At 46.1% G+C, this 25,101-nt stretch overlaps 1 protein-coding gene across 2 annotated transcripts in view; it reads left to right on the top strand.

Moving 5' to 3' along the window:
* Positions 1 to 25,101, top strand: part of NUDT22 (nudix hydrolase 22) — a 69,247-nt gene that overhangs the window by 17,277 nt on the left and 26,869 nt on the right. The window contains exons 1-2 of one of the 2 annotated variants that reach the window (XM_073605362.1): positions 19,375 to 19,895; positions 24,228 to 24,841. In XM_073605362.1, the coding sequence (XP_073461463.1) occupies positions 24,245 to 24,841 (597 nt within the window). In that variant the 5' untranslated portion in view covers positions 19,375 to 19,895; positions 24,228 to 24,244. Of the gene's footprint in view, positions 1 to 19,374; positions 19,896 to 24,227; positions 24,842 to 25,101 lie in introns of those variants that run through there. The other variant, XM_073605361.1, reaches the window with a different exon arrangement.

Here is a 25,101-nt window from a genome sequence, read left to right as displayed (position 1 = left end):
ACTTTGTTCCAGTGGCCGGCCGCCGAACATTTCAAACCCCAGTTCTTTGACCATCTCCTGTATCATGTCCGCAGCCTCTGACCATCAGCGCCGCCAGGCCAGTCTGAGGGGCGTCACTAATGTAAGGGGGGAGTGAATAATATGATGTAAGGGGGCACTGATATAAAGGTTCCCCCTTATATCAGTAACCCCCCCATACCTTAGTGTATTCTTTCTGCGGAAGGTGGTCAAGATCTCTCTATCCCTAGCCCTATGTGCTTTCATATCTGTCTTATCTATATATAATATTCAAATGTGCTTTAAAATGTACGGCTTTCCCTTTTGTAAACAATAAAATAATGGCGTTGGGCTGGTATAAAAAATGCTAAGGGGCTGGTGTGAAATTTTTTTCCAGGGCTGGTTTTTATTCCTAGTCCGGCCCTGGTGTGAACCGAGCCTAACGGTCTTCCACCGATGTGAATGTATTTCTAAAGCGCTGCGTAAATTGACGGCGCTATATAAGTACCTTAAATAATAATGAAAGCCCTGCAAATTTCCAGTCAGCTGGCATTTGGCGTATACAAATAATCGCACAGTTTAGATGGTGCTGCCCACAAAGTCTGTGATAGTTTGTGGCCTGGCTGTTACTTCCTGGATTCCTTACATTGAGACATTATCTTTTAAAAAAATGTAGATGAAGAAATTGATGAAGACGTCAGAAGCCTTTATCTGCATACTTGTTCAGACTATGAGAAGTAGGATTCTAATAAGGGGGGCTTGCAGTGGCTTACTTAATTTAAAGGGTACTTGTAATGATATAGCTGTGTTAGAAGCCTCAGATGGAAGCTGTCATTTTATGACATCCAGGGGGTTGATAGCTATGTGACAGTGAAGCTGAAAACGATTAAGGCTTCTTACACAGATATCTTACTCTGAGAACTTCTCAGTAAAGCACTCTATTTAAAAAAAAAAATAAAAAAAGTATAATTTTTGTTTAACCGGAAGATTTGGCTGCTCAATGACCAGAGCACTTTTTACAATTTGGCACTGCGCTGCTTTAACTGGTAATTGCTTGGTCATGCAATGCTGTAACCAAACGAAATTTGCGTCTTTTTTTTTTTTTTTCTTGTCTGATTTTTGAAGGAATTTATTTGCAAATTATGGTGGAAAATAAGTATTTGGTCACCTACAAACAGGCAAGATTTCTGGCTCTCGCAGACCTAATTACCTGTATTAATGGCACCTGTTTGAACTTGTTATCAGTATAAAAGACACCTGTCCACAATCTCAAACAGTAATGCCCCGTACACACGGTCGGACATTGATCGGACATTCCGACAACAAAATCCTAGGATTTTTTTCCAACAAATGTTGGCTCAAACTTGTCTTGCATACACACGGTCACACAAAGTTGTCGGAAAATCCGATCATTCTGAACGCGGTGAGGTAAAACACGTACGTTGGGACTATAAACGGGGCAATAGCCAATAGCTTTCATCTCTTTATTTATTCTGAGCATGCGTGGCACTTTGTGTGTCAGATTTGTGTACACACGATCGGAAATTCTGACAACGGATTTTGTTGCCGGAAAATTTTATAGCCTGCTCTCAAACTTTTGTGTGTCGGAAAATCCGATGGAAAATGTGTGATGGAGCCTACACACGGTCGGAATTTCCGACAACAAGGTCCTATCACACATTTTCCGTCGGAAAATCCAATCGTGTGTACGGGGCATTACACTCCAAACTCCACTATGGTGAAGACCAAAGAGCTGTCGAGGGACACCAGAAACAAAATTGTAGACCTGCACCAGGCTGGGAAGACTGAATCTGCAATAGGCAAGCCGCTTGGTGTGAAGAAATCAAAGTACAATACTCGGACTACATGAGAACACCTCTGTGGTAATGTCTAACTACAAAATGATGAATAATAAAGTGCAATATTCAAGAAAATATCATCAACGTTCAAAAATAGCAATCGTATCACAATGATCTCTTTCAAGGTGCAAAAATTGATTAAAAGTGGTAATAGTGCAATAATAGTGTCCAATAAAAAAACATCCAGGTAAACGGTTCATAGAAAAAAATTAATTTGCAAACAGCAGGGAAAAACTTCATCCCAATATTTCACCATCTGATGTGAGCCACTCATTTGCCCCAGCCTCTCACCTCCAAAGGAAGACCCCTACAGGTCAAATCAAGCCCTTGTATGGATACAGAGATGAATCCTCAGCAATCGATCGATTCCCAAAGGTCTCCACACCAATGCCGATAAAGGGGTAAACTTCCATGCTCATCCGATGTAATATTACATGCTAAAAAGAAGGGGGGGCTCCATAGTGTAGTAATTAGGGCTGCAACTAACGATTATTTTCATAATCGATTAGTTGGCCGATTATTGTTTCGATTAATCGGATAATAACCTTAAAAAAGTGTGGTGTATAATTTAATATGTAAAGTTTAAAAAAAAAAGTCAATTTATTCTTCAAAATCTATATGCAGTGGTAAATATAAATAATCAACTATATGATTAGGGAGCAAAATCTCTAATCCACTCTGAGAATAACAGACAGAAGAGATATACTGTATATACTCTTAAAGGGTGAATCTGGTAAATATCATCATACTCAGAGATCACATTTTTTATTTAGACCCCATTCACACTGGGGCACATGTAATGTGCCCTGCTCTCACGTAATGTGTCTTGCCTCCATGTAATAGTAATGCCTTCTATTACCTCCAGTCTATCAGCCTCCACCTTCTCTGTCTTCAGATGCTGATCTTCCCTGCACAGTCTTTAAAGTCATTTTTTTTTTTTTTTTTTAACAAACGTGGTATACTTACCTGCTCTGTGTAAAGGTTTTGCGCAGAGCAGCACGGATTCTTCTCTTCTGGGGTCCCCCACCGATGCCTCTGGCTCCTCCTGCCTTTAGAGTGCCCCAATAGCAAGCTGCAAATTATAGTATAGAGGCCCCTATAGCAAGGTAAAAAAACTTCTGCTTTTAGACACTCTCACTTCCTGCCCAAGACTACATGTTCCATGAGGCATTGCTCCTCACACATTCACATTCACAAGTTCTCAGGCACTTCCTGACATGTATGGATGGTGTACTGAGCTGTATGTGTGCTCAGGGGCGGACTGACCATTCGGTCGATCGGACGCCGACCGAGGGCCCGCAGCCAGTAGGGGGCCCGGGAGACATGCTCGTCGGATCTAGGGGTATGCTGCTGGGCGTGCTGCGGTGGAGCCGTTCTGCCGACTGCCGCGGGGGGGGGGGGGGGGGTGCGGGGGGATGAGGCGGGCATCTCCTCTTTCAGTTTGCGATGCAGTGAGGGGAGTGGGAGGCGGCGATCAGCAGCTCTATGGTGCTCGCAGCATCTCCCTGGGACTTGTATTTCTCCTCCAGATTGTAGAGTGGAAAGGGGAGGGGCCTCTGACCCGGGCAGCTACAAGTTTTACTCTCTGCTTGTACGCTGTTGCCGACTGCTGCCCGGGTCAGAGGCCCCTCCCCTATCCACTGTACAGAATCAGAAGGAGGACTACAAGCCCCAGTGAGATCCACAGGCACCATAGAACTGCCGATCGCCACCTCCCACCTCCCCCTTGGGTTGGAGGTGCACAGCCAGGTACAGGGGAACCTCTGGGGGGGTTAAGTCTGGGGACCCTGATGTATGGGGGGTTCTCTGGGGACCCTGATGTATGGGGGGGGCTCTCTGGGGACCCTGATGTATGGGGGGGCTCTCTGGGGACCCTGATGTATGGGGGGGCTCTCTGGGGACCCTGATGTATGGGGGGGCTCTCTGGGGACCCTGATGTATGGGGGGCTCTCTGGGGACCCTGATGTATGGGGGGGCTCTCTGGGGACCCTGATGTATGGGGGGTTCTCTGGGGACCCTGATGTATGGGGGGTTCTCTGGGGACCCTGATGTATGGGGGGGCTCTCTGGGGACCCTGATGTATGGGGGGGCTCTCTGGGGACCCTGATGTATGGGGGGGCTCTCTGGGGACCCTGATGTATGGGGGGGCTCTCTGGGGACCCTGATGTATGGGGGGCTCTCTGGGGACCCTGATGTATGGGGGGGCTCTCTGGGGACCCTGATGTATGGGGGGCTCTCTGGGGACCCTGATGTATGGGGGGTTCTCTGGGGACCCTGATGTATGGGGGGGCTCTCTGGGGACCCTGATGTATGGGGGGGGCTCTCTGGGGACCCTGATGTATGGGGGGGGCTCTCTGGGGACCCTGATGTATGGGGGGGCTCTCTGGGGACCCTGATGTATGGGGGGCTCTCTGGGGACCCTGATGTATGGGGGGGGCTCTCTGGGGACCCTGATGTATGGGAGGGCTCTCTGGGGACCCTGATGTATGGGGGGAGGCTCTCTGGGGACCCTGATGTAAGGAGGAGGCTCTCTGGGGACCCTGATGTATGGGGGAAGGCTCTCTGGGGACCCTGATGTATGGGGGGAGGCTCTCTGGGGACCCTGATGTATGGGGGGCTCTCTGGGGACCCTGATGTAAGGACGAGGCTCTCTGGGGACCCTGATGTTTGGGGGGGCTCTCTGGAGACCCTGATGTATGGGGGGGCTCTCTGGGGACCCTGGTGTATGGGGGGGCTCTCTGGGGACCCTGATGTATGGGGGGGCTCTCTGGGGACCCTGATGTATGGGGGGGCTCTCTGGGGACCCTGATGTATGGGGGGGCTCTCTGGGGACCGAGATCTTTGGGGGGCTTTCTGGGGACCGAGATCTATGGGGGGCTCTCTGGGACCCTGATGTATAGGGGGGCTCTCTGGGGAGTTGACCCTGATGTATGTGGGGCTCTCTGGAGACCTTGATGTATGGGGGGGCTCTCTGGAGACCTTGATGTATGGGGGGGCTCTCTGGGGACCTTGATGTATGGGGGGGCTCTCTGGGGACCTTGATGTATGGGGGGGCTCTCTGGGGACCTTGATGTATGGGGGGGCTCTCTGGGGACCCTGATGTAAGGGGGGTTTCTCTGGGGACCCTGATGTAAGGAGGGGGCTCTCTGGGGACCTTGATGTAAGGAGGGGGCTCTCTGGGGACCTTGATGTAAGGAGGGGGCTCTCTGGGGACCCTGATGTAAGGAGGGGGCTCTCTGGGGACCCTGATGTAAGGAGGGGACTCTCTGGGAACCCTGATGTAAGGAGGAGGCTCTCTGGGGACCCTGATGTTTGGGGGGGCTCTCTGGAGACCCTGATGTATGGGGGGCTCTCTGGAGACCCTGATGTATGGGGGGGGGGGCTCTCTGGGGACCCAGATCTATTGGGGGCTCTCTGGGGACCCAGATCTATGGGGGGCTCTCTGGGGACCCAGATCTATGGGGGGCTCTCTGGGGACCCAGATCTACGGGGGGCTCTCTGGGACCCTGATGCATGGGGGGGGCTCTCTGGGGAGTGGACCCTGATGTATGTGGGGCTCTCTGGAGACCTTGATGTATGGGGGGGCTCTCTGGGGACCTTGATGTAAGGGGGGCTCTCTGAAGACCTTGATGTAAGGGGGGCTCTCTGAAGACCTTGATGTAAGGGGGGCTCTCTGGGGACCCTGATGTATGGGGGGTTTCTCTGGGGACCCTGATGTAAGGAGGGGGCTCTCTGGGGACCTTGATGTAAGGAGGGGGCTCTCTGGGGACCCTGATGTAAGGAGGGGGCTCTCTGGGGACCCTGATGTAAGGAGGAGGCTCTCTGGGGACCCTGATGTAAGGAGGAGGCTCTCTGGGGACCCTGATGTAAGGGGAGGCTCTCTGGGGACCCTGATGTAAGGAGGAGGCTCTCTGGGGACCCTGATGTAAGGGGAGGTTCTCTGGGGACCCTGATGTAAGGGGAGGCTCTCTGGGGACCCTGATGTAAGGGGAGGCTCTCTGGGGACCCTGATGTAAGGAGGAGGCTCTCTGGGGACCCTGATGTAAGGAGGAGGCTCTCTGGGGACCCTGATGTAAGGGGAGGCTCTCTGGGGACCCTGATGTAAGGGGAGGTTCTCTGGGGACCCTGATGTAAGGGGAGGTTCTCTGGGGACCCTGATGTAAGGGGAGGTTCTCTGGGGACCCTGATGTATGGGGGGAGGCTCTCTGGGGACCCTGATGTATGGGGGGAGGCTCTCTGGGGACCCTGATGTAAGGGGAGGCTCTCTGGGGACTTGTTTACATAGGCAGACCACAGTTCTGCCTCTGTTGGAAACGATCGTCGGGGCCTGGCGGACATGGGGTCCTCCGGACCCGCTGGTTAGCTCTCGGTGTGTCCAATCACAGCGGCAGCAGGTCAAACAGCATGCAGACCCGCAAGTGCAGAATCAAGTACCTGTACATGATTCTGCTCACAGGAGACGCAGCCCTGCAGTAAATGTATGTGGTTAAAGTGAGTTTATTTTTCTTTCATCTTTAAACATTTATTTTGAACATGAAGTAGAGAAATTCTGTGACCAATGCATGTAATGTAGCAGTGCAATATATACGTGGGGCTTTGTGAGGGTGTGGCTTGTGTGTGGGTGGGTGGGGACTAAGGGGGCCCCATGAGCCCCTATTGCCCGGGGGCCCCATGAGTTGTCAGTCCGCCCCTGTGTGTGCTGCACTGTATTTCCTGATCTGTAAACAAATAATGCATTCTGTATGCAGGCCAAATAATCGGCTGGCCGATTAATCGATTATGAAAATAGTTGACAACTATTTTCATAATCGATTCGTTGTCAATTTAATCGATTAGTTGTTTCAGCCCTAGTAGTAATCCAAAAATATTTTATTAATAAAACCAGTAGTAACTTACAGTTAAGAAACACTCGGTACAGCGTTCAAATAAAGGAAACTTCTGGTCTTGGCCGCGACCGGAAGTGACGACACCCGGCTCCTCCCTGACACGTTGCGTCACTGAACACGTGACTTCATGATGATCGATTTGATTGCTGGGGATTCATCTCTGTATCCATACAAGTGCTTGATTTGACCTGTAGGTGTCTTCCTTTTGAGGTGAGAGGCTGGGGGCAAATGAGCGGCGCACATCGGATGGTAAAATATTCAGATGAAGTTTTTCCCTGCTGTTTACACATTCACTTTTTTCTATGACCTGTTTACCTGGATGCTTTTTATTGGACACTATTATTGCACTATTACCACTTTGAATCAATTTTTGCACGTTGAAAGAGATCATTTTTATACGATTGCTATTTTTGCACATGTTGATGATATTTTCTTGAATATTGCACTTTATTATTCATCATTTTGTAGTTAGACATTACCACACAGGTGTTCCCGTGTAGTATTGCACTTTCATATTGATTTTACTTATTTACTTATTTGTATTTTGGTTGAGTTAGCACCACATTACTCTTTATCATATTGCTTACCGTTTGTGAACACCTTCCATGTTGGCAGCTACTTATTGACCTTTTCTTATCAGTGAGGGTTTGCGCATTAGTTATTTCCTTTCCTACTGCTAAACTAACTGCCCTCGATCTGACCTTCGCGGTGATACCTCACATGCATGGTGCAATTGCTGTTTACGTATGACACCAGACCGACGCTTGCATTCACCTTTGCGCGTGAGCACGGCGGGACAGGGTGTGTTTTTGTTTTTTTTGGGGTTTTTTTTGTTTGTTTTTTTTTTTTTTTTAATTGGGGTCTTTTAGACCCTAGATCTCTCCTTTGCCCTCAATGCATCTGACCACACCAAGATCGGTGTGATAAAAGGCTTTCCCAATGGCGTTGTTTATATTCGGCGAAACCTAAGTCATGAAATGCTCGTAGCTTCCAGTTTCTTAGGTCATAGAGATGATTGGAGCCGTTCTGGTCTCCGAACAGCTCTATGGTCATCTGACGGAATCACCGCCTGCATTCTTGGGTTCCCTGTTGAGACAGGAGAGCCCGAGAAAACCATGGAAGACTGGGGGGGGGGGGAGACATTCCCTCCCACTGCTTGTAAAAGCAGTCTAGAGGCTAATTGCTTTTACATGAAAGCCGACAGCTGGCTGAAAAGGATAATACCTAAACCTGCAGGCATTATTCTGGTATAACCACTCAAAGTCCAGCAACATACCGGTACATTGCTGGTCCTTGTTGGGCATATATTGTAATGTGGGCTGAACGAAAAAATGATTGATCAGTGGGTATGCCCTCCATTAGTTGTATTCGTGGACACAGAGGGGTTTCTCCACAACACCAGTTGCCGTAGGAATTTGGACTGTCATATCTGGGTGAAGGGAGGACAGAACAAAAACATTCCGTGAATCCCTCCACTTCACTGCTAACAAATAATTACATTTTAAGCAGGCTCTCTCCCCCCCCGTCTAAGACGGGACTCTACGAGCCATTGGGGGAAACCCCGGTGATTAGATCGCACGGTGCCACATGTGCCAATTCCACAATCAAAAAGGTGACTAAAAAGTGCCATGCTTGTGTAATAATTGTCCATGTACAAGTGGTACCCCTTTCCGAATAAGGGTGACACCATGTCCCACACAATCTTACCAGCGCTTCCTATGTAGTCTGGGCAGTTCTCCGGCTCCACGTGACTATCTCTTCCCTCGTAAACCATAAAACTACATGTATAGCCTGTTGCCCTGTCACAGAGCTTATACATCTTGACCCCATATCTGGCACGCTTGCTGGGAAGATGCTGTTTGATAGACAAGCGGCCAGAAAACGTAATCAGGGACTCGTCAATGTAGACAACTTGATCGGGAGTAAACAAGGCTGCAAACTGCTGGTTGAAGTGGTTTACGAGTGACCGAATTTTATGGAGCCAATCGTATGCAGGGTCACCTGAGGACGACATAGTTCATTGTCATTGAAATGCATGAACCGCAAAATCTGCTCGTATTGTGTCCTGGTCATGGAGGCAGAGAACATGGGCATATGGTGAATTGGGTCAGTGGACCAATATGACTGCAACTCTGTTTTTTTTTTAACTATGCCCATGAGTAGGTATAGACCCAGGAAGGTCTTAAATTAAATTAGGAAACCGTAATAGGTTTCCAATCTCTGGCAAGGGTCAACTGGGGATTAGCGGCGATTAATTGACCAGCATACAAATTGCTTTGGTCCACAATAGAGCTATAGAGATCTTCCGAATAAAAAATCAAGTGACGTAAAACCAACTGTTTCCACCTGAATTCTGGGTTGGCCAGTGAATGGGGGAAGTACGGGTGCTGCAGAAGTGGTGGGCTTCTTGGGGGCTACAGGACACTACTTGTGCTAGCCACCTCACCAGGTTGAACTGCACTTATGGGACTTGCCACGTCACAAAGTGTTACTGTAGTGCTGGATGTACGACCAGGATGTACTAGGCTGCTGGTGCTTGCAAGTTCACCAGAAGAATGAGCGGCGTTAGTACTGGATCTTTGCTCCATACGAGGGACCTGCGGTTCTTGCACCTCAACAACAGCTGAAGACCGGGGTCGGGTACGCCTGACCTTGGCAGGGACCACAACTCCGTCGTCAGACCTATCTGTCAGGGTTCCGCTGCTGTCTACTGGTTCATATTCTGAGCCAGAATCGGACAGATGACTTCCTCTTCTCACATCTGTCATGCTCAGAAATGTGTAGGCCTCTTCACTAGTGTGTCTTCGCTTGGACATTTTGGCCTCTAAATTTACTGGTACACTAGTGAGACTCAAAGGAAAAAAGAGCACCTGACTGTCAGCGACTGCTTCAAATGCTGCCAAAAAAACTAGCGAACGCAGGGATCAGGCCTGACTCTGCGAATGCTGCAGTTATGGTGGTAGGTGAGGTTGAAAAAAGACACAAGTCCAAACTATGTTGTTTTAGTGTTTTTTTGTAAGTGACAGTGATCGCTTGATACTGCACTTGGCTGGGCTGGGCAGAGGGGCTAAACGCAGGTGCTAGCAGGTATCTGGGCTGATCCCGCTAAAGCTGCGTTTTTGGGAACCCTAAACTACTGGGGAAGCTAGTATAGATCTGATCAGATATCGATCCGTGCAGACACTATACTACTAAGGGAGGTGTATGCTGTGTGCGTGGGTGTTAGTGCTACTGGCACTAATCTGATGCTGCCTGGGGCAACGCAGACCCTGACTGATGCTAAAACCTAACTGATATCACCCGCCCGGTGATCAGGGGGTTAAATCTTTATTTAGGTAATATACAGCGGATGCCCTGATGCTATAAAAAAATAACTAGCTAACCAGCGTCACCCGTGACACTAATACGGTGATCACTGGTGACGGGGGGGGGGGGTTGATCAAGGGGTTAAACCTTGTTTGGGGGGGGTCCCAAACCTAACACTGATTATTGTCACAAATGACATCAGTACAGTGATCAAAAAAAAAAACACTGGCTGTTCGCAAGTTCGCCGAACAGCGAACAATTTGGGGTGTTCGCGGCAAATTCAAATGCCGCGGAACACCCTTTAAAAGTCTATGGGAGAAATCAAAAGTGCTAATTTTAAAGGCTTATATGCAAGTTATTGTCATAAAAAGTGTTTGGGGACCTGGGTCCTGCCCCAGGGGACATTGACCAATACAAAAAAAAGTTTTAAAAAGGGCCGTTTTTTCGGTAGCAGTGATTTTAATAATGCTTAAAGTCAAACAATAAAAGTGTAATATCCCTTTAAATGTCGTAACTGGGGGGTGTCTATAGTATGCCTGTAAAGGGGCGCATGTTTCCCGTGTTTAGAACAGTCTGACAGCAAAATGACATTTCAAAGGAAAAAAGCCATTTAAAACTACTCGTGGCTATTGCATTGCCGGTCCGACAATACACATAGAAGTTCATTGATAAAAAACGGCATGGGAATTCCCCTTAGGGGAACCCCGAACCAAAATTAAAAAAAAAAAATGACGTGGGGGTCCCCCTAAATTCCATACCAGACCCTTCAGGTCTGGTATGCATTTTAAGGGGAACCCTGCGCCAAAAAAAAAATGGCGTGGGGCCCCCAAAAATCCATACCAGACCCTTATCCGAGCACGCAACCTGGCAGGCCGCAGGAAAAGAGGGGGGGACGAGAGAGCGCCCCCCCTCCTGAACCGTACCAGGCCACATGCCCTCAACATTGGGAGGGTGCTTTGGGGTAGCCCCCCAAAACACCTTGTCTCCATGTTGATGAGGACAAGGGCCTCATCCCCACAACCCTGGCCGGTGGTTGTGGGGGCCTGCGGGTGGGGGGCTTATCGGAATCTGGAAGCCCCCTTTAACAAGGGGACCCCCAGATCCCGGCCCCCCCCTGTGTGAAATGGTAAGGGGGGTACCCCTACCATTTCACTAAAAAACTGTCAAAAATGTTAAAAATGACAAGAGACAGTTTTTGACAATTCCTTTATTTAAATGCTTCTTCTTCTTTCTTCTATCTTCCTTCATCTTCTTCTTCTGGTTCTTCTGGCTCTTCTGGTTCTTCCTCCAGCGTTCTCGTCCAGCATCTCATCCGGCATCTTTTATCTTCTTCTCCTCGGGCCGCTCCGCACCCATGGCATGGGGGGAGGCTTCTGCTCTTCTCTTCATCTTCTTCTCTTCTTCATCTTCTTCATCTTCTTCATCTTTTTCTCTGCTTCATCTTATTCTCTTCTTCATTTTCTTCTCCGGGCCGCTCCGCATCCATGCTGGCATGGAGGGAGGCTCCCACTGTGTGACGGCGTCTCCTCGTCTGAGGGTTCTTAAATAACGGGGGGCGGGGCCACCCGGTGACCCCGCCCCCCTCTGATGCACGGTGACTTGACGGGACTTCCCTGTGACATCACGGGGAATGCCACAGGGAAGTCTCGTCCTGTCCCGTGCGTCAGAGGGGGCGGGGTCACCGGGTGGCAACGCCCCCCGTTATTTAAGAACCGTCAGAAGAGGAGACGCCGTCACACAGTGGGAGCCTCCCTCCATGCCAGCATGGATGCGGAGCGGCCCGAAGAAGAAGAGAAGAAAAGAAGAAGATGATGAAGAGAAGAGCGGGAGCCTCCCCCCATGCCATGGGTGCGGAGCGGCCCGAGGAGAAGAAGATAAAAGATGCCGTGGAAGAGATGCTGGACGAGAACGCCGGAGGAAGAACCAGAAGAAGAAGATGAAGGAAGATAGAAGAAAGAAGAAGCATTTAAATAAAGGAATTGTCAAAAACTGTCTCTTGTCATTTTTGACAGTTTTTTAGTAAAATGGTAGGGGTACTTTTGTACCCCCTTACCATTTCACACAGGGGGGGGGGCCGGGATCTGGGGGTCCCCTTGTTAAAGGGGGGCTTCCAGATTCCGATAAGCCCCCTGCCCGCAGACCCCCACAACCACCGGCCAGGGTTGTGGGGATGAGGCCCTTGTCCTCATCAACATGGGGACAAGGTGTTTTGGGGGGCTACCCCAAAGCACCCTCCCAATGTTGAGGGCATGTGGCCTGGTATGGTTCAGGGGGGGGCGCTCTCTCGTCCCCCCCTCTTTTCCTGCGGCCTGCCAGGTTGCATGCTCGGATAAGGGTCTGGTATGGATTTTTGGGGGGACCCCACTTTTTTTTTTTGGCGCGGGGTTCCCCTTAAAATCCATACCAGACCTGAAGGGTCTGGTATGGAATTTAGGGGGACCCCCATGTCATTTTTTTTTTTTTTAATTTTGGTTCGGGGTTCCCCTGTGGGGAATTCCCATGCCGTTTTTATCAATGAACTTTTATGTGTATTGCCGGACCGGCAATGCAATAGCTGCGAGTAGTTTTAAATGGCTTTTTTCCTTTGAAATGTCATTTTGCTGTCAGACTGTTCTAAACACGGAAACATACGCCCCTTTACAGGCATACTATAGACACCCCACAGCTACGAAATTTTAAAGGGATATTACACTTTTATTGTTTGACTTTAAGCATTTATTAAAATCACTGCTTCTGAAAAAACGTCCGTTTTTAAAACTTTTTTTTGCATTGATCCATGTCCCCTGGGGCAGGACCCAGGTTCCCAAACACTTTTTATGACAATAACTTGCATATAAGCCTTTAAAATTAGCACTTTTAATTATTCATGTTCGTGTCCCATAGACTTTAACGGTGTTCGCGTGTTTGAACGAACTTTTTTCCTGTTCGCATGTTCTGGTGCGAACCGAACAATGGGGTGTTGGGCTCATCCCTAGTGCCTATGTGTACTTTGTCAGTGTCGTGCTGGGGCAACTTACTCTGAGATTTTTCCGTTCCACAAGGGGAGATGACATCACTTCCCCTGCTGTGTTTACACTTACACAGGCAGGGGAGGATTTCATTCGCCAGAACTGATCATCAGGTCCAGGCCAATGATTCATGATCCAGTGATCATTGGCCTGGGCCTGGGGACTGATCGGTTCTGAAGCGAATCTGATCGTCGCGGGTGCCCAGCTACGACACTTCGCCAAGCCAACCTGCCGCAGTATAACTGCAGCGGTTGGTCCGGAGCTGGTTAAAGGGTAAAAAAAAATAGCAAATAAAATATACAATTGCAACACGAGTCATTATGTTATTATAAATTACCTTTCCTTTTCAATCTGCAGCTGCTGTAATTTTCTGTAAAATGCAATATGGCTACCTGGAGGTCTTGCGTGTACAGAATGTGTTCAGAGCGCCCCCCAGAACAAACATTTCCTGCGTGTGTGTTCGGCTCGCTGATTTTCCCATTTTCTACACTAAAATACAAATTTGATTTTTAGCATCCCCTGCAACAAAATTTTTTTCATTTTTGGTAAGATACTCCCATTAGGAAATCACGTCTAAGGGCACTTTCACACTGCCAGCACCCGGGCGTCGGCCGCAAAGCGCCGCAATTTTCCGTCGTTTTTGCATCGCTTTTCGGCCACTAGTGGGGCGCTTCTAACCCCCGCTAGCGGCTGAAAAAGGGTCAAAACCACCCGCAAAGTGCAGCTGCAGCGGTGCTTTGCCAGGGGTTCGGCGGCGCTGCCCAAATGATTTCAATGGGCAGGGGCGCTTTAGAATTGGTGTATTCACTGCTCCTACAGCGCTGCAAAGAAGCTGCTTGCAGAACTTTATTGACGTCCTGCCAGCGCAGCGCCCCAGTGTGAAAGCACTCTGGCTTTCACACTGGGATTGCAGCTGAGGCTTTTTTCAGGCGCTTTACAGGTGCTATTTTTAGCGATAAAGCGCCTGAAAAAAGCCTCCAGTGTGAAACGGGTCTAAAGGGATGCAGACCCTGCAGTTTTCCTCATTAGAGCCTTACAGCTGCAGAAGCTGGTTGAGCATTATCAAACCACTCCCATTAGACTCACTCAGCACAGAAGAACAAACTGTGATTTCTTCACAATAACAAAAGGTAAGAATCTGCAACAAAGTTTGTTAAAATCCTTGCAATGTACATAGATTACCCAGAGGGGAATGTTTTTTGTTCTCAACAAAAGTAGAGTTACGCTTTAATCAAGATGCCCTTCAGCATCCGCCATGAAAAGCAGATGAGGACTGTGATTGACTTTTCATGTGAAGATGCCAAAGGACTTGTCTCTGGTTTCAGTACCTTAGATTACCGTTTGCCGCAAGTCGGGTAGGAGTGTCAAAATCACAGAATTCCTTATATCCATACCGGATCGATGACTCAGACAAACTAAAGCTAATAAATTAATTTAACAGCCAGGCAACAGCACAAAATCAACAATGGCCTTCATATCTTTCTTGATTAATCAAATCGATGGTGCTAAATGTTATGAATTTAATCACCTGGGCAACACTGGTGGAGATTTGTCCCATATCTTGTTTGGTTGTTGACATTGTTCATTTCCCATCATGGTTTTTGCTTTCTAATTTTATTATAGTAGAGAGAAGAGCCAGTAAACTGTGACAGCGCTGGCCACACATTCAACTTGGTTGTAAAGCTCTGACATAAAAAAATGAACAGGGCATATCCTCCTATAATGTGTTCTTGCCTCAGTCCAACGCACCTAGTGGATTTCTGTCTCCTGACATTCCTTTGCTCTTTGCATGAGTCACTTCTGACAGGTCATGATGACAGCACAGAATTTCCGGAGACTGACCCCCCACCCCCCCTCCAGCACACAGAAGGATTGACAGCCTCTGCTATGCATATTTCTCTATAAGACTGTTTAGAAAGGGGGGGGGGGTGTCAATTCCCTCTACTCAGATTACACTCAGCTGTCCTTCTATGCTGTGCAGTGTGTGATGTTGGATCCCCACTCCTGCTGGAGCTGTGAAATAAATAGCCTTTGATCTGTGTGTTTATATATATATATATATATATATATATATATATATATATATATATATGGCTATAGTAAAGAAGGAGCTGCAGATAAACGGGTACAACTTATAAAGGAGGATCTGTGTATCACCTGAGGCCAAACACTTCCGTGGGTATACTGTATGTAAGGGTTTCCAACCACTTTAAATGTGTTCTACCGTGGCTTTACAACCACACGTTTATGTGTGTATGTGTGTATATGTGTATGTATGTATTTTGGTGCAAAACATACTCGGAGTTCCCCAAATTGTGACACACATCCTCGTTGCAGGCAGTACACATCAGGGTGCAGGAGTTATTTATTGGATAACCTTTTATAGCACTTTTTTGATGCAGTATAGGAATATTTATTGTAGTCTTCTTAACCACATATTCCAATTAGGGCTGAAAAAACTAATCAACGTAATTATCAATTTTTAAAAAATAGTTGTCAACTATTTTCATACTTGATTAGTTAGTCAGCTGATTAGTTTGCCTGTATACATGCATTATTTGTTTACATATCAGGAAATGCAGTGCAACACACTGTTCTTGCATGTCAGTAAGTGCCTGAGAGCTTGTGAATGTGTGAGGAGCATTGCCTCATGGGAAATGTAGTCCTGGGGAAGTTCTGCTTGTTTTTAAAAAAAAACATTTAAACAAAGATCTTGATCTCCAAGTCTGATATGTACCAGATTCACCTCTAATAGCATATATACTGTATCTCTTCTGCTATTCTCAGCGTGGATTAGATATTTTGTTCCCCAACCCTATACCTAGCTGGTTATTTATTTATATTTACCAATGCATAAGGATATTCAAAAATACTTCTGCTTTATTTTGACTTTACAATTTTTTTTTTTTTTTTACGTTTTTATCCGATTTATTAAAACAATATTCATCCAACTAATGGATTATGAAAATGAATCATTAGTTGAAGCCTTCATTCCAGTCAAGCTTGTAATAGCTACAGGTAATCATTTTAGATTGTGTGGCAGATGGATACTTGCTTCTGAAGTCATCTTGGCCTCTTCTCAATTGCAGCTCCCCTAACATAAAGGAATCCTGATTTAAGTGAAAGGCACACCTGGCGCCACATAGCTGACTGTACAATGTGAGCAAAAGTTGAATGCATTGTAAGGATTTGGCTACAAGCTATTAACACCTTCCTTCCACGTGTGGGCCTCTTCTTTCTACTTTCTTTTTCTTCTTCTCTCTTTTTTTTCTCTCTTCTCTCTTCTCTCCAATTTTAGTTTTTTTTTTTTTTTTTTTTTTTTTTCTTTTACAATAATAGCAGGGGGGGGGGGCAGAGGGAGATGACTGGCAGGAAGGAGGGGGTGAGGGAGGAGAGCTGAGAGCAGGCAGCGTATGACGGAGGAATGCACTCTGACCACGGTGATCCTGGATCAGCAGCCATGATTTTCGTGGTCAGCGCAGAGAAGGCATACAGGAAGTAGCAAGTTCAGGGAGGTGTGTTTTTTTTTTTTGTTTAGATAGGGGAGATTACACAGCAGAAGCACTGTGCTGCATAATCTGCTTTAAGGGACCAGGATCTATAGAATATTTTTTTTTTTTTTTTTTTTTTTTTTTTTTTAAGGGGGGTTAACAAACACAACACAAAATATTTTGACCTGTAGAGAACCTGGAATTTGGCATTCATACATAGATGGCCCCATTATAAATATACTAGTGCTGTGCACTTTATCTGGCTTATTTGAAGTACTGGTAGTTCTGAAGGCAGGTCTTTTACCCAAAAGCATTTTCCCCATTAAGGTATAAAAAAACTTTCAGTACTAGTTCCCCCTAAAACGTTTGCCTGACTTCTCTCTCGATCCAGCTCTGCGCCTGTTTGTAGAAGTGCAGCTCTCTCTTCCTCTTCTCACAGGAGACTGAGAGCAGTGATAGGCATTGGCTCCTACTGCTGTCAGTCAAACCCTGTGAGGAGGGCATGGCCAAGCCGTGTTGTGTGTGTGTGTGTGTGTGTGTGTCTATGGACGCACACAGCTCGGTTTGGGAGGGCTCCCACACGGGTGCCCCCTCAACAGACGGCTTGCTGAGGGGGCACTTGGAGAAGGGGAGGAGCAGATAGTGCCGATGGGGACCCCAGAAGAGGCGGTAAGGCGTTGCTTTGTGCAATACCATTGCACATGGCATGTAAGTATAACATCTTTTCTTTTCTTCTTTTTTTTTTTTTTTTTTTTTTTTAAGAAAAAAAAAATCTTTAACCACTTTAAAGTGGTTGTAAAGCCTTTAAAGCGGAACTTCAGTAGTTTTTTCAACTTTCCATCTATTAACTCTTCTGCCCTTGTTGTTTTAGCTTTGGATAGTAAAACATTTTTTTTCTGCCAGTAAATACCTTATACATCCCACTTCCTGTTTCTCGTCTGGTAAAAAGCCTAGGCTAATGATATCATGCACAGCTCTCTCACTCTCCTGAGAGTTTGCCAGGAAGGGAGGGGGGATGAGTCATAGGAGGGCCAATGAGGGCTGCAGAGCTGGAGGTGCGTGTCTGTGTAAATCCAGGAAGTGAACAGGCACCAGTTACAGCTGCCCACAGGTAATTAGATTGCAGCCAGACAGTGGAGGGAGATTTTTGCAGCATATTTGGCAAGTACAGAATCACAGTATATATGAAATAATATGCAAAGTGGTTGGAGGGAAGCTTCAGAATGGCAAAGATGTTTTTAGTACAAATTATGTGAGCAGACTGCAGTTCCTCTTTAAGGTTTTTCACAATAATGCATTCTGTGCATTAAGGAAAGGAGCCAAATGTGGCAGCAAGGGGGGAGGGGGGGCTTCCCCTTTGGGTAGAGCTTCGCTTTAATATCCCTTTTACCTGTGCAGTGCAGGCACAGCCCCACTGTATGGAAAAACTTTTTTTTTTTTTTGCCTGGAGTTGGGCTTTAACCACTTCCTGACCGGCACACGCTGATGTACGTCGGCAGAATGGCACGACTGGGCAAATGGGCATACCCGTACATCCCTTTTAAATTTGCCGCCAGCGCGCGCCGCCCGGGAGCTCCGTGAGTCAGGGTCGCGGTTCCCGCGGACTCGATCGCTGCAGGGCTACCCGCGATCGCCTCACAGAAAGGACGAACGGGGAGATGCTAATGTAAACAAGCATCTCCCCGTTCTGCCTAGTAACAGTGTCACTGATCTCTGCTCCCTGTGATCGGGAGCAGAGATCAATGATGTGCCACACGTAGCCACGCCCCCCCCACAGTTAGTAACACTCCCCAGGACATACTTAACCCCTCCCTAGCCCCCTAGTGGTTAACCCCTTCACTGCCAGTGTCATTTACACAGGAATCAGTGCATTTGTATAGCACTGATTGCTGTATAAATGACAATGGTCCCAAAAATGTCTGATGTGTCCGCCATAATGTCGCAGTCACGATAAAAATCGCTGATCGCCGCCATTACTAGTAAAAAAAAAAATTAATAATAAAAATGCCATAACTATCTCCTATTTTTTTAAACGCTATAACTTTTGCGCAAACAAATCAACAAACGCTTATTTTTTTACCAAAAATATGTAGAAGAATACGTATCGGCCTAAACTGAGGGGAAAAAATGTTTTTTTAAATATTTTTTGGGAATATTTATTATAGCAAAAAGTAAAAAATAATGCGTTTTTTTTTTTTTTTCAAAATTGTCGCTATTTTTTGTTTATGGCGCAAAAAATAAAAACCGCAGAGGTGATCAAATACTACCAAAAGAAAGCTCTATTTGTGGGGAAAAAAAAGACGTCAATTTTGTTTGGGTGCAATGTCACACAACTGCGCAATTGTCAGTTAAAGCAACACAGTGCCGAATCGCAAAGAGTGCTCTGGTCAGGAAGGGGGTAAATTCTTCAGGGGCCGAAGCGGTTAAGGGTGCCAAGACACATCCAGGCAGTGCTGGACTTTCGTATTTAAAAAATGAACATGCTATGCAAACCGTGGCATGGATGCAATCTATAATAAACCTTTTATGTAAAACTAATTTTTACATTACTTAAGTTATTAAAGCGGGGGTCCACCTATCTATCGTTTTTTTTTTTTTTGGAGTTCATTCACAAACTTTTCTTCTCATGATTATCTACTCACATGTTCTGTGTAATAAGTCCGCCTGTGTCCGATTTCGTTGTAAAGAATAACTTATAAAATTCACTGCAGGCGGTTTCCATCTTCATTGTGGGCATTTGAAGCCCACAAGCATGTATTTCCTGGATGCGGTGAATGCTGTGCTCCCAGAATTCACCGAGATGTTGTGATGATGCTGTTGCACAATGCATGCTGGGAAGCCTGAGACTAGCTCCCAGGGGACTGTGGGAGGTCTGGGAGAGGCTAGAAACACGCCTACTCCCATGGGAGGAAAACCAGGAAGTGCTAAGAAGATTAGAAAAAAAAAGGCAATTACGGCGATTTAAATTTTTTTACACAGCATGTCAGCATCTAGGCAAGGAAGAGAATGCATAGAGATAATGTTCAAAATTTGGGTGGAACTTCGCTTTAAAATAACTTTCAAAGAAGACTTGCTACGACAGAAGTTTTCTAGTTTAGTGTTTTGAAAGGAGTTCTGTGCACTACCTTGCAGTTCCTTTTGTGATCCGCCCTGTGCGTTGTGGATGCTGACGGATTCCCTCGTCACACATACACGTTCAGGTGTCCTTAGGGATGGGCTCCTTACAATAACAAACCTAGTGACATTCTTGGGACATCAGCAATTACGTGTTAGAATGTCTAAGAGGGGCGGAGTTTTGTCTGTGAAATGATTGTGGTCAATACTGTATCTGAGTAGGAGACTGAACAGGTAAGCCATCTGTATAGATTGTGATTGTTCTGTTCAGACTAAATTATTTGCAATAGGAACCCCAATATGTATTTGTGTGTGTTTTATTATTATGTACTATTATTATGTCCTTGTACTGTCTCTCTGTGTTCTTTCGCACACATGATATGAATGACTCTGGGATGGTGGGGGTCTCAGTATGCTGTTCTAGCAGTCATTCTGCTAAGATTATGTAATCGTTGTATAAGAACCATTATTTATCTAATTATAACAAATGTATGTTTTGTTTTTTATATAGCCGCTTAGGGTTAGCAGCTGTAAAGACTTCATTACTACCAAAGCAGCAGACCCCCACACCCCCTCTGCATCACCACTTAAGGACCAGCCTTGTTTTGAGATTTTGGTGTTTAAAACACGTTTTTTTGCTAGAAAATTACTTAGAAAAAACAATATATAATGTTTGGGGTTCTAACACCCTAGAGAATAAAATGGCTGTCATTGCAATAATTTTTTTGCACCCTATTTGCGCAGCAGTCTTACAAGCGCACTTCTTTTTGGAAAAAATCACGTTTTTTGAATAAAAAAATAAGACAACAGTAAAGTTGGTCCAATATTTTTTTTTTTATATTGTGAAAGATAATGTTACGCCGAGTAAATTGATGCCCAACATGTCCTGCTTCAAAATTGCGCCCGCTCGTGGAATGGCGTCAAACTTTTACCCTCAAAAATCTCCATAGGCGATGTTTAAAAAATTCTACAGGTTGCATGTTTTGGGTTACGGAGGAGGTCTAGGGCTAGAATTATTGCTCTCGATCTACCGATCGCGGCGATACCTCACATGTGTGGTTTGACCACCATTTTCATATGCGGGCGCTGCTCACGTATGCGTTCGCTTCTGCGCGCAAGCTCGTCGGGGCGGGGCGCTTTAAAAAAAAATTTTTTATTTATTTTACTTGATTTTATTTATTTTTTCACTGTTTAAAAAAAAAAAAAAAATTGGGTCACTTTTATGTAAACATCCCTTGTAATATAAAAAAGCATGCCAGGACCTCTTAAATATGAGATCTGGGGTCAAAAAGTCCTCAGATCTCATATTTGGACTAAGATGCAAAAAAAAAAAAAAAAAAAATTGTCATTTGAAAAAATGACAACAGAAAAATGTGCCTTTAAGACGTATGGGCGGAAGTGACGTTTTGACATTGCTTCCGCCCTCCTATGGTATGGAGACGGGTGGGGGCCATCTTCCCCTCACTCATCTCCATACCACAGACGTGAAGAGACCCGATCGCCTCCGCGGCTCCGGTAAGCGGCGGAGGGCGCGGGAGAGCGGCGGGAAGGGGGTGGCACCTCCACCGATAACGGTGATCTCACGGTGAATCTGCTGCAGAGACCACCATTATCGTAAACAGAACCGCCAGCTCTAAAGATGGATACCTCGGTTGTGGCAGCAGCTCCTGCCATTACTGAGATATCCATCTTCAAACTGCCGACGTATATGTACATGAGCCGGTCGGTAAGAGGTTAAATGTCAGCATTTTAACCTAAACGAGGGCTAAATATGTAAGACTTTATCCACGGTGCCTTGAAAAAGTATTCATACCCCTTGACATTTTTTCACACGTTACAACCAAAAACGTAAATGTATTTTATTAGGATTTATCTGATAAACCAACACAAAACGGCACATCATTTTGAAGTGGAAGGAAAATGATAAATGGGATTTCAAATTTTTTTACAAATAAATATGTGAAAAGTGTGTATTCAGCCCCCCCCCTTCTACTTTGTAGAACCAAAAGCTTTGTAAAACAAAAGCTATTGGCTACTGCCCCGTTTATAGTCCCGTAGTACGTGTTTTATGTCACCGCGTTCCGAACGATCGGATTTTCCGACAACTTTGTGCGAGCGTGTGTATGCAAGACAAGTTTGAGCCAACATCCGTCGCAAAAAATCCTAGGATTTTGTTGTCGGAATGTCCGATCAATGTCCGACCGTGTGTACAGGGCATTACAGGTTTTCTTGCAAGATTGCCCTGTATTTGGCTACATCTTCCCATCAACTCTGACCAGCTTCACTGTCCCTGCTGAAAAAAGTGCCCAACAACATGCTGTCACCACCATGTTTCACAGTGGGGATGGTGTTTTCAGGGTGATATGCAGTGTTAGTTTTCCGCCACACATAGCGTTTTGCTTTTAGGCCAGAGCACCTTCTTCACCATGTTTGCTGTGTCCCCCCACATGGCTTCTCGCAAATTGGACTTCTTCTGGCTTTCTTTCAACAATAGCTGTCTTCTTGCCACTCTTCCATAGGCCAGATTTTTGTAGTGCACGACTAATAGTTGTCCTGTAGACAGATTCTCCCACCTGAGCTGTGGATCTCCTCAAGAGTTACCATGGACCTCTTGGCTGATTCTCTGATTAACACTCTCCTTGCCCGGCCTGTCAGTTTAGATGATGGATTGAACAGTGCCCTGTGAGATGTTCAAAGCTTGGGAAATTTTTTTTATAACCAAACCCTGCTTTAAACTTTTACAACTTTATCCCTGACCTGTCTGGTGTGTTCCTTGGCCTTCATGATGCTGTTTGTTCATAAAGGTTCTCTAACAAACCTCTGAGGGCTTCACAGAACAGCTGTATTTATACTGAAATTAAATTACACACAGGTGGACTCTATTTACTAATTGGGTGACTTCTGAAGGCAATTGGTTCCACTAGATTTTAGTTAGGGGGTGTCCGAGTAAAGGGGGCTGAATACAAGTTCGTGCCACACTTTTCACATATTTATTTGTAAAAAAAAATGTGAAAACTATTTATCATTTTGCATCCACTTTAGGTGCCACTTTGTCTTGGTCTATCGCATATCCTAATAAAATACATTTATGTTTTTGGTTGTAACATGACAAAATGTGGAACATTTCAAAGGGTATGAATACTTTTTCAAGGGACTGTAAATCAGAAGAAACGTTTTGAAGTGCTGTCTTTACTGATATTATGCCATATAAAGTGGACTCATATACTTGAGTAATAACCTAAAGAAGTCTTAACCTAGGCACTAAGATGTCATATAAGCTTTAACAGATTGTTGCAATTTATAAAGTCGTTTCCAATCTTTTTAAATCTGCAGGTTTTATTGAAATAATATCTGGTGATTGTGACGTGAATGCCCTTGTTCAATTACTCCCCTTAAAAGAGAAGTTTGGGACACCTAGTTCCTACCTAGGTGAATGCAGCATTGAGCTGATGCTGCAGCTGTCCCTTGCCACCTCTACACAGAGAACTGAGCGATCAAAGGCTGCTGATTGCTCAGTTCTCAGTCTTCAGTGAGGAGGCAGCTGGTGACTATCAGTCACCAGCTCTCTGCTCTGCCCCTCCAGCCCTCACTGGAGCACCAGGCTGTGGAGGGGTAGTTGCGGCTGGCTTAGACTCTCAGCAGTGCATTGAAAGTCTGAGCCAGCTGCTGGTGCAGGTATCTGGGTGGATCCTGACATTAAAGTCAGGATCTCTCCAGAGTCTGGAGCAGCTGAGTGATGACAGCGGGCTTTAGCACAGGAGTGCAGAACAAAAGTGGACCCCTGTGATCCCCAGGAGAAGTAGGGCAAAAGGAGCTTTGGCTTAAAAGTGGATGTCTCATATCAAATCCTATAGCTTTACCAAGGAGAAAACCCAAGAAGTGAAAGTGAGAGGTAGCCTGACTCTTCTCTCGCACAACAGAACATTTTTCTCTGGGCTTCAGCGGTGGATCAGGGAGGTGGGAGAGTGCACAGAAAGAAGGAACAGGTGTCTGCTGTGCATATGATGGATATACATTATAGGGAACACTTCTAAAAATGTGTATGATATAAATTGAAATATGGTGCAGCCAATAAGTATAGATGTGAAGGTCACATTAAAAGAGAAGTTCAGGATTCCTTAAAAATTATGCTCCCCTAGGTGGTTGCAGCATCACTCCCATGCTGCATCTGTCTTCCACTGGCTCGAAGACTGGGAATCAAACACCACTGATCACTCAGCTCTCGGTCTTTAGGCTGCAGAGAGCCAGTGACTGGCAGTCACCGGCTCTCTGCTCTGCTCCTTCGGTATTCACTGGAGCACCATGCTGTGGAGGGGGCGGGAGGTGCTGGCTCAGGCTCTCAGTGGCTTGCTGAGCAGTTGAGCCAGCTGCCGGTCCAGGCATCTGGTGGATCTCGACCATATGGCCCAGATCTTTAAAGAGCCTGGACAGACTATACTGGCTATAATTCTCTTTTTTAAATATTGCCCTATTCTTGGGCTGGGTAATAATGGTAGAATGAAGGTGATGGGTCATCATCTTTTGCTTTGCGATGCTGTAGGTTTCTTACTCTCTTTATCTGTTCAGTTGCAGTTATTTGGATTATGGATCCTGAGATATCTATCTTGTACTGCAGCCCCTCCCCTCAGGGGATCCCCCAACGTAAAGTGCACGTCCAGCTTTCCCCACTTTACCAGCGGCGACGACTTCCACCCCCATTGGAAGAGCAGATTCTTGTAGATTGGGAAGAACGCCAGCGCAAACAACCATGGGTGTTTAATGGAGCAAAATTTAGGCTTCATTCTGTCCAGCCTGAAGAAAATCCAAAAGCAGAAGAACAAGAAAAGACGACAGTGAAGAATAAAGCGACTCTAAAAATTGAAAGTAGAACAGAAGAGAATGAGGGACAGAAATGTGGAGAAAGTGACCTTAAGATGAGTGAAGGGGGAGGTCTTACTCTACACCTGGCACTCACATGTTACAGAGACTTCTTGGGTACCAACTGGTCAGGTGATGCAAGCGCCTTACAGGAACGAGGAGGACGGGAGTACGGGGACACTGAAGCTTATCTGGCACAGCCACTTGGCGTAGGAGCTGCTCTACAGTGTAAAGATGATCGTTTTGTTCTACTGAGGAGGAGCCTCAGGGTAGGAGAAGCACCTGGTCAGCTGGATGTACCAGGAGGACACCCTGAGCCCAAGGTAAGGCAATATGCCAATGAAGCTCATTCTGCTTGCTTAAACTGCAGTATAACATTGAGGTACAATTGTAAGGTGAGTGATTGAGTGGCGTTGATCTGGTGCTGTATGTTGAATGTGTACTACTTTTCTTCTACTTGTGTAACTTGCATATCATGACCTAAGGTAGACCTCCAATTGGGCTGTTGACAGTCCATTACATATTCTTGTATATACAGCGAAGTTCCAGTGCTATATGGCTAGGTCCTCATTGTTGCTGCACT

This window comes from Aquarana catesbeiana, linkage group LG11 (assembly GCF_042186555.1).
Source record: "Aquarana catesbeiana isolate 2022-GZ linkage group LG11, ASM4218655v1, whole genome shotgun sequence".
NCBI classification, from domain to species: domain Eukaryota; kingdom Metazoa; phylum Chordata; class Amphibia; order Anura; family Ranidae; genus Aquarana; species Aquarana catesbeiana.
Note: the sequence above shows the minus strand (reverse complement) of the source record. Positions and strands in the feature narration are given on the sequence as shown.